Source organism: Perognathus longimembris, chromosome 16 (genome assembly GCF_023159225.1).
Source record: "Perognathus longimembris pacificus isolate PPM17 chromosome 16, ASM2315922v1, whole genome shotgun sequence".
NCBI lineage: Eukaryota > Metazoa > Chordata > Mammalia > Rodentia > Heteromyidae > Perognathus > Perognathus longimembris.
This window is the reverse complement of record NC_063176.1, coordinates 38,226,158-38,242,300: the sequence shown is the minus strand read 5'-3', so window position 1 is coordinate 38,242,300 and position 16,143 is coordinate 38,226,158. Positions and strand designations below refer to the sequence as shown.

Here is a 16,143-nt window from a genome sequence, read left to right as displayed (position 1 = left end):
CTGATTTTAATTTTTCTTCCTTTGTAATCTTGACTCCAAGGAACATTTTGTATAACCTTATTGATCAGATATAGAATTCGGTGCCAGGTGTTCAACTAAAAGAAATAATTCTTTGTAAATAGCCTTCGATTTTTGTAATGATTGGCTATATTCCCAGCCTAGCCTCTTCAAAGTCAGCTAAGCACTGCATAGGAGACTATGGACAACGCACATTCATGTTTTTCAAATTATAGATTCGTTTAGAACTTCATTTTAAAATCCAGGTTCCTGGACTTTCCCACCTCTTGTGTCCTTTAGGCCTCAGAAGGGACCTAGGAATCTCCATTTCAACAAGTCTCCTGGGTGCTCCAAGCAGGTAATCCATGGAAGACATCTTAGAAATCAGCCCACAGATTGGACCTAACCCTACTCCTAGAGACAAGGTTTAATTAGAGCAGAAAGGAGATGAACCAACATAATCCTTTACTAGTGAAATGATGACAGTCCTGCACTAAGATGAGATGATGAGATGTTGTTTCACTAGCCACTCTTCCTATTCACCGCCTTATTTCCCAAATCCCTCTGGTCTTGTCTTTGATCATGGTAGGTGGGCCTGTGATACTCCTGGATTTCACAGGCTGCTAGATGGAGAGTTGTCAACTATGAAATTCCATATTTAATGCTTTTGTCCACCCAGTCCTCCACCAATATACCTGTTTTGACTTTCCTGGTATCCATTGCCCATGGTGGGGTTTTTTCCTCGATGGTTCATCCCACTGATAAAACTTCATTCCTCACGACCAATAGCCCTACTAGGAGTTCTGATCCTCTTCATTCAGAATTAGATGTGGAGTACAATATGTCCAGGATGATTAGCCTAAAAGGGATCATTTTTCTGTGTGTGTGCAGTAAATGAGAGGACCAGCTTGATTGTGCAGCACAAGAGAAACTTTTCAGAACCCTTGAAAATTGAGAAATAATTTAAAATACATCATTTTTATTTCATTCAACCTCTTATCAAGAATGGCCCCCAAACTAATGCAAACTAAAAAAATGTTTTTAATTGGCCTTCATGCTAATATTGTAAGTTAAAATAAGGATAATATTAGCTCAAAAGAACTCTCTATAAACCACACCCACCCATGTACCTTGTAAATACCAACGAAGTGAAGGTCAATCACTCTCCTCTCTTCCAGAGGGGCTTGTGTGGCCAAATAGAAGGAAGGTTGTACCTACTTCCTGCCCAGTTGTTGAGACTAGTACTGAGGAGAACTGAGCTTAAAACATGGGTTCAGTTCACTATAGTTACCATCTACTGAAGGCCAATTAGAAGAGATAGATTGTAGATATCTATACTACCCCTGCTGAATGAAGTCTAGGGATGTGGCTCAGACAGTAGGGCACCTGCATAGCAAGCACAAGGCCCAGAGTTCAAACCCATTGCTGCCTCCTACAATAATCACACACACACACACACACACACACACACACACACACACACACACAGTGACAAAACTAGCAATTCACATCACTGTGAATATACCAACTGTAATGCTTATGTTAAAGTGGCATGTTCGCTCTGATATGCAGGAATTAGATCTAAAATGCACTGGGATGTGATAAATTACACAGGATTCTAGATACTCACAACAAGACTGAAAGAGCATACTCTTAGGAGAGAAACACGAAGGTATAATATTTATATGTCTCATCATATTTATATAAAATAATATACATACTGAATGAACTACAACATATGGAAACAAGAGACCTCTGGGAATTTTTTTTGTTTTCGTTCTTAGTTTTCAGTTTTTGACTATTCTGTCTTCTTTACATTATGTATGGTGCATTCAAGTGTACATCATCAGAAAGGTTGGGGGAAGGGTCCAGAACTCAAAGGGGAAAAGCGTGAAGAAATGCAACAGTGGAGCTCACTGGACACCGATGAAAGTGAACTATACAACTTGGTGGGTGGAGATGCGCGAACAGAAGACACTGTACAAAAGGAAATGTACTCAATACCTGACTCGTGTAATTGTAATCCCTTTGTACATCACCTCAATGATAACAATAAAGTAAATTAATTAAAAAAAAACTGCAAGTCAGCAGGAAGCAAGAATGAAAATGTCCACAGGTGAAACAGAAAGCCTCTCAGAAATACTATAAGGCATATGAGACTGCCATGGATGGTACAGATTTGTATAAGAGTTTCGGGCTGGGGGTATGGCCTAGTGGCAAGAGTGCTTGCCTCCTACACATGAAGCTCTCAGTTCGATTCCCCAGCACCACATATATGGAAAACGGCCAGAAGGGGCACTGTGGCTCGGGTGGCAGAGTGCTAGCCTTGAGCAAGAAGAGGCCAGGAGGGACAGTGCTCAGGCCCTGAGTCCAAGGCCCAGGACTGGCCAAAAAAAAAAGAGTTTCTTTGTTTTCACTCCTTGTTTCCACTAGACAGTATGTTGAAGAATAATTTAATAGTCTGTACATTATACAATCTAATAAAACTGAGCCAGAAAGGCCAAGTGTGCTGTTGGCCCATGCCTATATCCTAGCTACTCAGGAGGCTGAGAGCTGGGGCTATTGGAAGACTGCCCCTGGCTGGAAAGTCTGCGAGACTCTTCTCTCCAATAAACTAAAAACAAGCAAAAACCAGAAGTGGAGCTATGGCTCAAGTGGTAGAGCAACAACCTAGAGCAAAGGAACCTCTGGGACAATGCCTTATCCTGAGTTCAAGCCCCAGAGCCAGTATACTCTCTCTCTCTCTCTCTCTCTCTCTCTCTCTCTCTCACACACACACACACACACACACACACACACACACACCCCTAAGCCTGAAGTTCCATTGCCTACAGCTCCCTAACCAAGGTTTCAATTCTAGAAGATCTGACTGGGATGGAACCTAAGAATGTACACTTCTAACAATCAGGTATTACAATGCAGTTGGTCCCAGCACATACTTTGAGAATCACTGGCTTAAGCAAACATGTAGAGCAAACTTGAGAGTGTTGCATCACTATGTTCAAATTTATCAAATAACTTTTGGGTTTTGTATTATAAAATGATATGTATATACTGTAAAAAAAATTATTAAAAAGCAAGAAATTCACAAACAACCTAGGAAAATCTAAAACCATTCTCTCAAAGATAGCCATTATAACCTTGATGTATTTTTTTCAAAAATCTTATTATCGGATGTGAGGGTGATCTGGCTGCAACATCTGTCACCCCATTGACCGCCAGAGTTGATTCGGCTGATCTGGCTGGCTAGGCGGGTGTCCCCTTCCTCCCTCACCACTCCATGTGCGTCCCTCCTGAAGCTGCATGCTCAGTTGAAGAGGACAACCATCCCCGATACAGGAGGACCAGTCTTCTGTCAAGGGTATACGAGTAGCTGCGCTCTCCTGCTAGAACCTCCAAACAAGCTCTCAAAAATCTTATTATAAATGTGTATGTATATTATCTCTTTTCATGTTCATATACACGAACATTATTGATATAGATAGATAGACAGATAAACAGATACTAGAATCACCTAGTATACTTCTCATTTAATAATACTTTATAAGTATTCTAAGTCAGTGTAGTTCTGCAATATAATTTATTTAAGTTTCTCACCAGGTGCCGGTGGCTTGTGCCTGTAGTCCTAGCTACTCAGGAGGCTGAGATCTGAAGATCGCAGTTCAAAGCCAGCCCATGCAAGAAAATTCATAAGACTTTTATCTCCAGTTAACCCCCAGAAAACCAGAAGTAGAACTGTGGCTCAAAGTGGTAGATTGCTAGCCTTGAGTAAAAAGTTCAGGAACAGTGCCCAAGCCCTGAGTTCAAGCCCTAGGATCAGCAAAAAAAAAGAAAAAGAAAGGTTTCTCCTTCTTGGTCACTTAAGATGTCCTACCATTTTTTTTCCTTTTTGAACAAACAGGTTCAGCATACATGTTCTTTTAAGTCTTTATCTGCATATTTAGTTGTTTTCTAAATACAAATTCCCAGAAGAAAAGAAATGTCAATGGGCTGGGAATATGGCCTAGTGGTAGAGTGCTTGCCTCTTATACATGAAGCCCTGGGTGCGATTCCTCAGCACCACATATATAGAAAAAGTCAACACACTAAAGCCACCAGCACAACAATGTTCATCGCAGCACAATTTGTCATAGCTAGAATTTGGAACCAACCCAGATGCCCCTCAGTAGACGAATGGATCAGGAAAATGTGGTACATATACACAATGGAATTTTATGCCTCTATCAGAAAGAATGGCATTGCCCCATTCGTAAGGAAATGGAAGGACTTGGAAAAAATTATACTAAGTGAAGTGAGCCAGACCCAAAGAAACATGGACTCTATGGTCTCCCACATAGTGAATAATTAGCACAGGTTTAGGCTAGTCACAGCAGAGGATCACAAGAGCCCAATAGCTATACCCTTATGAACACATAAGATGATGCTAAGTGAAATGAACTCCATGTTATGGAAACGACTGTCATATCACTGTTGTAATTACTTTCAACATGCCATGTGAAACTGTAGCTTCTATTATTGATGATCCTCTTGTATCCCCTTCCTATGGTTGTATCTGCACTATCTGTGTATCTTATCTGAGTACATTGGAAACCGTGTATACTGGTATTAGAACTAGGAAATAGAAAGAGAATATCAAAATTGAGAGACACAGGGTAAAAAAAGACAAACGACTGCAAAAGCAATACTTGCAAAACTGTTTGGTATACATGAACTGAACGACTCATGGGGGGGGAGGAAGGGAAAGGGGGAGGGAGGAGGGGGGAATGAGGGAGGAGGTAACAAACAGTACAAGAAATGTATCCAATGCCTAACATATGAAAGTGTAACCTCTCTGTACCTCAATTTGACAATAAAAATTTAACAAAACAAAACAAAACAAAAAAAAAGAAAAGAAAAAGTCAGAAGTGGTGCTGTGGCTCAAGTGATGAGTGCTAGTCTTGAGCAAAAAAAAGTCAGGGACAGTGCTCAAGCCCCAGGACGAAGAAGAAGAAGAAGAAGGAGAAGAAGGAGAAGGAGAAGGAGAAGGAGAAGGAGAAGGAGAAGAAGATCAAGTCAAAAGTTACATAGATTTACATGACCTTTAAGACATATTGCCAGAACACTCTAGAGAGAAATATTGGATCATCTTACATGCCTGTTATCACTGTACTGCTATTTTCACACATCTGCGTTCATGGTTTTTGTTTCCTTGATTGTGTTGTGTATTTGGGGTTTTTTTTTCTCCACTTTAATGAGAGAAAATAATATCTCATTTACAATTTGCCAGTATAGTTAGCAACAATCTCACATCTTTATAGTTATGTGAATCTATAGAATCCTACCACTAATTCTCATTCTTTTGTTTGAAGGCATTATATGCATCACATTTTGGGAAGTTCAGCATGTCAATTTTCTTTTGTCATAAGTAAATCTCAGAGCAGAACAACTTTTTTAATGTAAACTTTGAGACAGCAGCCTTGCTGCAAATTTTCTGCAATCTGCATGGGTCTGAGTCAGTCTACAATCTAATTTCTCATTAGGTTTAACAATTGGTTGCAGTTATAATTGATTTAATTTTTCTTATTAAATCAAGAGTGTACTGTGATTATAAGAGAAAACTAACCCAGCAATGTGTCTTCTCGTCTATTTGCTAACATTTGTTGAATGACTCTATCCTGTAAAGCCCAAGATGACTTTTCTTGGTGATACACTAAACTGAATTTTCTTGTTGATACACAGGGACTATTAGGTGAAAAATATGGGAAAATCCGAATCCCAGGAGAAGTTGAAGCCTCGGAGTTTGAAATGATTTTGGATGCTGCCATTGAGGCAAAGTTGGAGACCAAGTTACTGGAAGAATGGTACTGTCGGGATGAGAACTCCGTGCCAGCAGCCTATTACCTCAGACCCAGATCAGAAATGCTAAGAAACACCTCAAATGCAGTAAGCTCCCCTTCTCCCCTTGACTCTGAACAGTTAATACATTATCATGCAGGGCTGTTTTTCTCCTCCATTGCAAAGGCACAAAGTCAAATCTGCCCTGAGCCCTAAGTTTTCTTTTTAACTACTAAATCAATGCTAATCATCAGAGAAATGTAAATAGGAACCACAGGGCTAATTATATGAATATCAAAAGGGAAATGTTGGAGAAGTAAAGAAAAGGAAACCATGGTACCTCGTGGGTGGAAACTATACAGTTGCTATGGAGCCCAGTAGAGCAATGCCTCAAAAAGATGTAAAGTAAAATTACCCATGTACTTTTATGATGTAGCGATCCCACTGCTGGATCTCTATTTACAGGAATGAGATTATTATTTGGAAAAAAACATCTTTGTACCAAGGTCTATCACAGCGTTACCCATGAAGCTCAAGATATGGAAGCAACCTATCCATTCAACAGACAAATGGATAAAAATCTCTCTCTCTCTGGCTCTCACTCTCTTTCTCCCTCTCTCTCTCACACACACACACACATATACACACATACACACACAAATATTACTAAGTCTTTAAAGAGAAAAAAATCCCAATATTTGAAGCAACATCAATGAACCTAGAGAACATTTTATATAAAATAACCCAGACATGGAAAGACAAATAGTATTGATCTCATTTATACATAATATAGAATCTAAAGCATTTGAACTCAGAATAATAGAGTAGAAAGGTATTTGCAGTAAAAGGGACTGAAGTGTAGGGAAATGAAGAAATGCTAATAAAAGGGTACAAACTTTCAGTCATAAGTTCTAGATAGTCTAATGTATTTAATAATAATAGTAATAAGGTACTACAGACACTTGAAATTCCATGAGTGGATCTCAAAGTGGAAATTGTGACATGAAGGATACATTAGTTTACTTAATAGTAATCATCATGTCACGATGTGTACCTACCTCTAAACATGATGCTATACAACTTAAAATTATTTCTAAAAAAGAAAAAAGAGGAGGATGGGGGAAGGAGGAGGAGGAGAAGGAGGAAGAAGAGCGCTGTTCCTGGGCATCTTTGTGCTCAAGGCTAGTGCTCTACCACTTGAGCCACAGCACCACCACTTCTGGCTTTTTCTGAGTAGTTTTGGAGAGATGAGAAGTCTCCTGGACTTTCCTGCCTGGACTGGCTTAGAACCGCAATCTTCAGACCTCAGCCTCCTGAGTAGCTAGGACGAAAGGGGCGTGAGCCATCAGGGCCTGGCTTCACTAATTTTTTTCTTCAGCTGTGTTTCCTGTGTCCATATACTAAGTGCCCACTTCAACAGTTATATATTTATATTTTGTTTTAAAGAAAAAGAGTGTGTGAGATTGACTGGATAGGGTTGGCAAGTGGTTGTTTAACTGTCTTCCTGCTCTTTTTTAATGTGTAGGGGTTTGTTTTCTTCTTTTAAGATCATTAAGTAGTTGTACAAGGGAGCTGCCATTTATCAAAGCAGGTTATAAATACAATATATCTTCATTAATACCACCCCTTTCAACATTCTTCCCAACTCTCTCCTACCTGCCTCCACCCTGTTAATTTTGTAGGATATAACATATATGATATATAATATAATATATATGATGTACATTGGATTCTTGACTTCATTCTCTTCCTCTTCTCTTCACCCTTTCCCTCTTCACCCCACCCCATCCCTTTCCTGGAGTTTGATTTTGCTGAACTTTGACTTTGCCTTTTCTTAGGAACTACACATTAATACAAATTAATTGGGAAATACACATTAATGCATTTGCATAAGCTAACAAGTTATACAAGCTATACAAGTGCATAAGCTAACTCTAGCTTCCACAGATAAGGGAAGACATGCGTTCTTTGTAATTAGATATTTTTCCCTTAGCATTCCAGTTTGTATATGCTCCTAGGTAGAATCACCCAGTGAGACTGGTTCATGTCTGAGTCTGATAAAGCCATAACATAATTGTTATCTTCTCTCCCACTTCACTCCCAAATCATATCTACTACCGAACCCAACAAAGGAGGAAGAAGGGAAAATTGTGACTATTTGTGCATAGACTAAGATGGATTGGAAAGAGACAGGTATCTTTTCCTCTTCGGAAAGAGAGATCCTTGATCCAGTCAACATGGAGACAGCTTCAAAGGGATGCGAACTGTGGCGTGGTCACACGTTTTCATTCTAAGATGTTGACTATTTGTCTTTCTGATATTCAGCATAGTATTTTCCTCATGCAATATGAAATTATGTCAGAATCCTTCATTTTCCTTCTTTCTCTTCACATGCATTACGTAAAGTAACTGTCTGCAATAATATTGCTTCTCTGGATAAGAAGTCATTCACCAGTTAAATGTGCTAAGAGTAAACCTAGATAGCACTGAATGAAAATTGATCATTTACACAGTGGCTCAGGAGTTCTTGCTCATAGGTTACTATTCAAATGGATTTACCTGTTCCATCTTCATTTCTTTCTACAATCCTCAAGGGAAATGTACATTTTTTCCCCAAAAATCCCACATGCTAAAAAGCATAAGTTGTTGTTGAGTAAATGAATGCATGAGAAGATTATCATTAGGACTACATAAACATTTCTTTCTTGTTAGGCAATCTTTCCACTCTCTTTCCTAGCAGATCCTCAAAACCAAAGAAACAGAACAGCTGAAAACAGATGATAAGCTGTAAGCCCCACGCCCCTTGACTGTTCCCCTTCAGAAGCCACTTTTAAAAGATTATTTTGTTAGGACATTTGTATCAAAACTGAAAAGAGATAAACATGGTAAATTTTTTAAAGCCTGTCCTACTTTATATCCTGGTGCCATCACAAAACAGCTGATCCTAGGTAAGGGCTAAGGAAAAAATGTTTATTTAAATCCTACTTTCGGAGGCTGAGAGTCCAAAATCAAGCGGTTGCATCTGTTCAGACTCTGAACAGGGCCCTCTTGCCTCCATCACACTCATGGCTTTCATATCGAAAAGATTGCATGGTAAAACAGGAAGCCAGAGAGATGTGGGGCTAGGTTGCTCTTAGGGGATAACCAGGACACAGGGAAACTACATTAATCCCTCTGAGGATGATGCTCCAATGACATACTCACCTTCCCCTAGGTCCTGCCTCTTAAAGGCCCCACTATCTCTGAACACTGCTGCACTGGAGACCAGACTTCTGACACATGAAACTTTAGGGAACATACTCAAACCCTATACAAGCTACAGCAATCAGCCCTGTCTGGATTATATCTTTGCATGTTTGTTCACACTCCACATAGGGGGGCCCCATGAGAAAGAGATTAAAATGAGATGCTATAAAGTGACTCTAACTCTATAAATAAGTGCAATTCTCTTGCTCGTACATTGTAGCTTTTCTGTGATGACTTAAGACTAACTTTTTCCTTTCATAGACACAGCCTCCTGCGAATGCTGAAGATGAAAAGCCATGGCAGGAGATATCAGATGAGATCAAGGCGATATTTAAGGCTGCTGTCAAACTGCTACACGAGAAGGGCAAGATGAAACACAGCCAAGCTAAGAGGTACCTGTTCTCAGGTAATTTGCATGTGTCCCCAGCCAACGAAGGACTAGATAAAGTGAGTCAATCTAATTTACAGCCTGGCAGATTCAATTTTTCTAAATGTTGCACATCCTGGAGTGCTAAGTGTTCTTTTTCTTTAACTCATGGAAAGAGCTTTTACTTGGCTCAAGGGCTTCTTCTCCAGAAAATGGGATTTGAGCAGAAGTTGTCCATAGTGAAATCTAATAGCCCAGATCCTATCAGTGTTTTTCAGCTGAGCTGTCTGCTCACTTATCCACCCCCACATGGGGTGTGTGGACCTCTTGGTTCATCTGGTGTCAAGCATTCGGAAGCTGTCAATGCATTTTTTTTAATAAAAGATAAGGTCTCTGTTCTCTGGAAATTACTTTTTCGGAGCAGGGAAGTAATGGATGGTTGATTAATAAGTGAACAAAATCATTTCAGACTCCAAAAGCAATATTTACAAAACCATTTGGGGTAAACCAACTGAACAATAGAGAGAGAGGCAAAGGGGGAGGGGCGAGGGGGGAAATGAGGGAGGATGTAACAAATTGTACAAGAAATGTATCCACTGCCTTACGTATGAAACTGTAACCCATCTGTACATGACTTTGATAATAAATAAGTAATTATTCAAAAATAATAATAAATGATCATCTGTATACTATGCCTGAGGCCCCAGAGGCACTGAGGCTGTTTGCAGGATACAAAGTGTGGCAGTCTCACAGTAGTGACTGATGAAGAGTGCCGGGCTCTAGAGTGGACAAAAGCCATGCTTTTTTAGGCTGAAGTGTTGGAGGAGTCGGAGCTGACAGTACTATATCAGACAGATCAGCAGATCCAAGGCTGGTAACAAGAACAGAGAGAAAGTGAAGAGAGCCAGGTTCAGTGAGGGAGAGATGAAGCCCAAGGGCAGAAACATGTGCCATCAAATGGGCTCCACTCTAGGTCCCATGCGAAGCTATGGAAGAATGTAGAGCACAGGAGGGAGCGGTGGGATCCAGCTCAACATTAAAATTAAAATAACCCTCAGCTACTGAGCAGAGACTTGCTTCTCAGCCCTTCTTGGCCATGGATAGGAAGCTTCACTTCTCCATGTTTCACAGGATGTGGCCTCATACCTGTAAGCTCCTTTCCTTGGGAGGAAGAGATAGGAAGGTTCAAGGCCAACCCAGACAAAAAGTTAACAAGAACTCCAACTCAAGCAATAAGTCAGAAGTGGTGGTTTATGCCCATGGTCCTTGCTACATGAAGGCTGTAGACAGGAAGATCCTGGGCTTCTGGCCAAAAAGTGCAGGACCACATCTGAAAACCACAGATAGGAAGAATGTCTGAACTGTAATTTCCAGAGAACAAATACTGCTTGGTAAACATCATCAGATACACAAGAGAGCATTTATTTTGTAAGTTAATACCAAAGAATTATTACAGGACAAAAAAAAACAGTCGTAATGTGTTTTCACAATTTGTTTTTAAATAAAAGAAAAAGTTGGTTTGGGCTCACAATTTTGGAGCTACCAATCTGTAATCTCTTGGACCCTGATGCTTTTGGGACTGTGGTATGGCAGGGCATCACAGAGAGAGTTACCTGGTAATGAAAGTAAGAGGAAGAGTCTAGGGCCCCAAGGTCACCCTCAATGACACATCCCAATGACATAAAAACTCCCACAAGGCCCCATTTCTTTTTTTTACTTGATTTGTTTATTGTCAAAGTGATGTATAGAGGGGTTACAGTTTCATATGTAAGGCAATGAATACACTTCTTATCAAACTTATCAAACCTCCTCCCTCATTTTTCTCCCACCTTCCCCTTTTCCCAATTCCCTCCCCTGCCCCAAGTTGTACAGTTGGTTTACAGCATATAGTTTTGTAAGTATTGCTGTTGCATTGGTTCACCTTTTACCCTCTGTCTCTCCATCTTGATGTTCCCCTTCCCTTCCCTACTTCTAAAAAATGTATATACAATACCCAAGGTACCAAAATCAGTTACAGTTACATCAGGGGTAAGGTGGCTCTGTGGCACAATGGATAGCACATTGGACTTCTAGAGGCTGAGAGCATTCAAAGGCCCCATGTCTTAAAGGTTCCACAACCTCTTAACGTGCCACTCTGAAGAACCAACCTTTAGCACATGGGCCTTTGGGAGAGTTCCAGATCCAAACAAGAGTAGCTATCATAAATAAAGCCCCACTCCCAATTTACATGGAGACATGTTGCTTCCAAACCATAGCCCTAACTGTGCTTATTTTGAATCTCATCTTTCATTTATTCAGGTTCACTTATACCATGCCAGGCACTTCTGCACAGCCTCTTTTTCCCTCTCCCAAGCCATGGGTTCCTCCAACTTAGTTTCTCTGAGTCTTTTGATGTTCTGAAGTCCTTATTGACATACTTTTTCCCCCATAGATGTGCCAGTAATGTAGCAGGGTTATTACCATAGAATCATGCTTTGTGTGAAAATACAATACAATTGACCTATTGGCCATTCATATCTGATTACCACGCATTATGTGTAGATACCATATAATCTATACATGGCAGACTGTTATGACTAATACAACCATTCTCTTCCTCCCTCCACATCATCACAGAATATAGATCCAATGTACTTGCCAGTGTTTTACACAGATGGCTGAGAAAGAAATGATCAAATACTGTTTGTTTTTCTTGTGGAAAAAAAAAATCACAAAAGTTCCACAAAGTCATCTTTTAAAAAAAAAACACCTTCTTTAATTAGTTACTTTATAGATGTAGTTCTAGACTTTACTTGACACTGAAGTTTGGGGTAGCACATGGAAGGATTTGTTGTTTATTTGTGGCGGGGGGGGGTTGCTCTTTTTTTTCAGTTTCTGATCATATCAGCCCTCTGTACTCAAAACCCTCTCCCCACGATGATGCCATTAGATCAAGTAAATTTTCCCCAAGGGTCTCCATCCTAGATCCCATGATCTCCTCCATAGGAAACTTCCTTGCCCTCTCCAAGAGGCTTAGAGTCCTGACTGTTTGCTCTCATTGTACCACATTCTTCTCCATCACAGAATTCAAAGCAATCATGATACATGTATTTGTGAGAATCTAGGATTCATATCTGTCTTCTACCACTGAAAATTCTACATACTAATGTATGTGAATAGCTGCCACCAGAATGGCATAAACTGGATAACTCTAAGACAACAGAACTTTTTCTTACAGTTCTGGAGGCTTCCAAGTCTAAGGTCAAGGAACCTGCATATTAGGTATCTACCTCAAGAAGATACCATCTCACTACTTCCTGGCAGGGAAACTGAGACAGGGGAGCGCTCTGAGATTTCTTTATAAGGGCACTAATCTCATCCATGAAGGATCCACTCTCATGACCTAGGCACCTTCCAAACTAGCATTTAGAGGTTAAAACATATAAATTTGGCAGGTCATATATAGTCAGTCTATGGCGATCCATACTGATGCTTTCTCTCCATATTTTCTTTTTTCTCACAACTGTATTCTCAATAACTAGCAGCATGTCTCACACAGAGTAGGTGCTCATTAACTCATCAAAGGCTAATTAGGTAAAGGAAAAGGATGGAGGGGGAAGGAAAGATAAAAGGAAGGGAGGGAAGGAGGAGATTGCGGAAGGGGAGGAAAAGAGGGAGGTAGGAAAAACGGGAGGGATGAAGGGAGGGCAGTTGGGCCGGGCAGACAACTTTTTTTCTTAACAATATGCTGTAAACCCAACTGTACAACTGAGGGGGAAGCGAATTGGGGAGGAGGGAAGGTAGTAGAAAAATGAGGGAGGAGGTAACAAGTTTGATAAGAAATGTACTTACTGCCTTACATATGAAACTATATCCCCTCTGTACATCACTTTGACAATAAAATTTTAAAATTGTCTTAAAATGTATTTTCATTGATTTTCAATTTTATTCATTTTTTCCTGTAGAATCATGTTCTTAATACCACCAATCCAGTTTTAAATGCTCTTATTGAAATAACCACTTATATTTACTTGTGTGTAAACATAGGTATATCAGCCATATATGACTTAACTTACAAGAAACAAAGTTCTATACTAAGTCATTTTTTATACTTTTTCTGATGACTGTAACAGAATTTAACAATGACATGGAAAATTCCAATATTCCATGATCAGTATTTGGAACATGATTGTATTTTGTTTTAAAATGTGCTTTCGCATTATATTTGAGCCCGTCTGGGTATAATATATCTCCAGCAAATGATAGAGCCAGGTTTAAAGGATAGACTGGCAAAACACAAGTAAACTAGCTATGCCATTCAGCCTCCTCTGTCTTTTCTGGCCCCAGTTGGTCCCCTATGTTTCTCCACAACTTAGAACAGCTGAAGTCTGGGAGGGAACCAAACAGGAACTTGTAAACCTCAATATGGTTCTTACCTTTCTTATGTCAACCTTCAACTTCTCCTTCCCATTGGGTAAGACATTAATTATTTGATTAAAAAGTAATTTTGCTGCCAAGTGTGGGTGGCTCATATAATCCTAACTAATCAGAAGGTTGAGATCTGAGAAACTCAACTTGAAGTCAGCCTGGGAAGAAAAATCCATGAGTGAGACTCTCATCTCCAATTAACCAACAAAATTAGAGGCTTGGCTCCAGCAGTAGAGTACCAGCCACAAGCAAGAAGGCTGGAGACTTAGAGTGCAAGCCCCAGTACTGCACTAACAAATAAAGTAAATCATTCTTTGGGGTTTTAAGATGCTTAGGAAAAGAAAGTTAAGAAATTAAGGGAGACACAGTAAAAAAAAAAAAAGACAAACAACTACAAAAGCAATACTTACAAACTGTTTGGTGAAAATGAACTGAACAACTGAACAACTCATGGCGGGGAGGGGGAATTGAAAGAGGGAGGGGGGAGGGGGGAATGAGGGACGAGGTAACAAACAGTACAAGAAATGTATCCAATGCCTAATGTATGAAACTGTAACCTCTCTGTAATTCAGTTTGATAATAAATATATATATATATGAAGTTATTTGCTGGGTGTAGGTGGCTTATATCTATAATCCTAGCTTCTAAGATAGCTGAGATTTAAAGATTGAAGTTCAAAGCTAACCTCAGAAGGAAAGTCTGTAACACTAATCTCCAGTTAACAACAACAAAAAAAAAAAAAAACAGGAAATGGAGCTGTGACTCAAGTGGCAAAATGCTAACTGAGCTAAAAAACTCAGTGACAGTGCTCAGGCTCTGAGTTCAAACCCTAAAGCTGACACAAAAAAGAGAGAGAGGGGGGAGGGATGGAGGGAGGGAGAAAGAGAGAAAAAGAGAGGGGAGGGAGGGACTGAGGAAGGGGTAGAGAGGTAGAGGGAGGGGGAGAGAAAGAGAAAGAAGAAAGAAGGAAGCAAAAGTAATTATTCTGTAGAATTGATTAAGAACTGAATATTGGAAATGCGGACCTATTGTTTTTGTTGTGGGCAATAAACTTGTCTTATTTCTTCCAGCTATTGAGGATGAGTTTGACTTTGCTTTAGGCAAACAAACTCCAGCATTCCTGAAGAAATGTGTTTGCTACATTAGGAAAATCGCCAACATTGAGCGCTTTGTGAAAATCCCAGAGATGGGGAAATACATGGACATTACTGGAATGGAACCCAGGATTATTCGTGATCCCGAAGCTCAAGAGAAGCTGATAAAACTCAGGGATGAATTTATCCCCACCATCGTGGCATCGTCTAATCTGAGAGTGTACACATCCGTCACGCATTGTGACATGAAACTGGGCTATTCCCAGGAAATAGAAAACCATTACATAGAAGGGCTTGGGAAGCAATTTTATGAGGACATGATTGATATAATTCAGGCAACTGTACAACAGAATTTTGACACTGAAACTGATACACTGTACGATGAAATCCTTCAGCATTCGTCATTATGTAAAACATATGCCTCCTTCTACGAATACAAATGTGAATCTCTAAACATCTTGCATAAATACATTCTTCCAAGCAAAACAGGGCATATTAACCCTCTTATCGTGTACGGTGGACCATGCACAGGGAAGACCCTTCTACTAGCCGAAGTAGCCAAGAAGGTAAATTCCTACTTTACTATTTGTTTTTTATTTTATTTTTATTTATCTATTCACCCATCTATATTTGTCACAAAAGCTTAATGGGGAAAAAAGGAAACTGCTTAAATTTCCATTGTCTGTGTTTACTATCTGAATGATAACTAGTCATTTGGAAGTAGATGCTTTAGGTCTTTCTTATTTTTTCCTTACAGAACAGCTGTAGTGGGAGAAAAGATTAAGGAGGTGCAACTATAAAGCCCTTTTATTTATCATTGTTTGAACTAGTGGTCATCCCCCAAAACTGTGACAAATTTCAAAAACTCTTCTCTTCTCAAACAAAATATTAGCCTTTTGGTTGCTTCTGGTGAACAAATTAGTCATTTTTGTAATTTGTAAGTGCAGTTGAAATTCTCCGAAAGTGGTTCTGTGGCTCAAGTGGTAAAGCTCTAGCATTGAGCTGAAGAGCTCAGGGACAGCGTCCAGGCCCAGAGTTCAAGCCCATGACTGACAAAAAAAAAAAGAAAGAAAGAAAGTAGTAACTCAAACTTTTGTGTAAGCTAGGTACCAGTCAAAAGTTCATTCCATATATCTCCCTCCAAGTGCTCTAGCACAAGAAGAGAAGGACTGCATGACAGGGCCAGGCTGAAATGTCCTACAGATAAGTAGTCTCTGG

At 39.8% G+C, this 16,143-nt stretch overlaps 1 protein-coding gene across 1 annotated transcript in view; it reads left to right on the top strand.

Annotated features, from left to right (window-relative positions):
* Nwd2 (NACHT and WD repeat domain containing 2) overlaps positions 1–16,143 on the top strand; it is a 122,741-nt gene that overhangs the window by 100,966 nt on the left and 5,632 nt on the right. Inside the window, exons 6-8 of the mRNA XM_048364122.1 lie at positions 5,716–5,919; positions 9,319–9,463; positions 14,902–15,491. Coding sequence (XP_048220079.1) covers positions 5,716–5,919; positions 9,319–9,463; positions 14,902–15,491 — 939 coding nt within the window. The remainder of the gene's footprint in view (positions 1–5,715; positions 5,920–9,318; positions 9,464–14,901; positions 15,492–16,143) is intronic.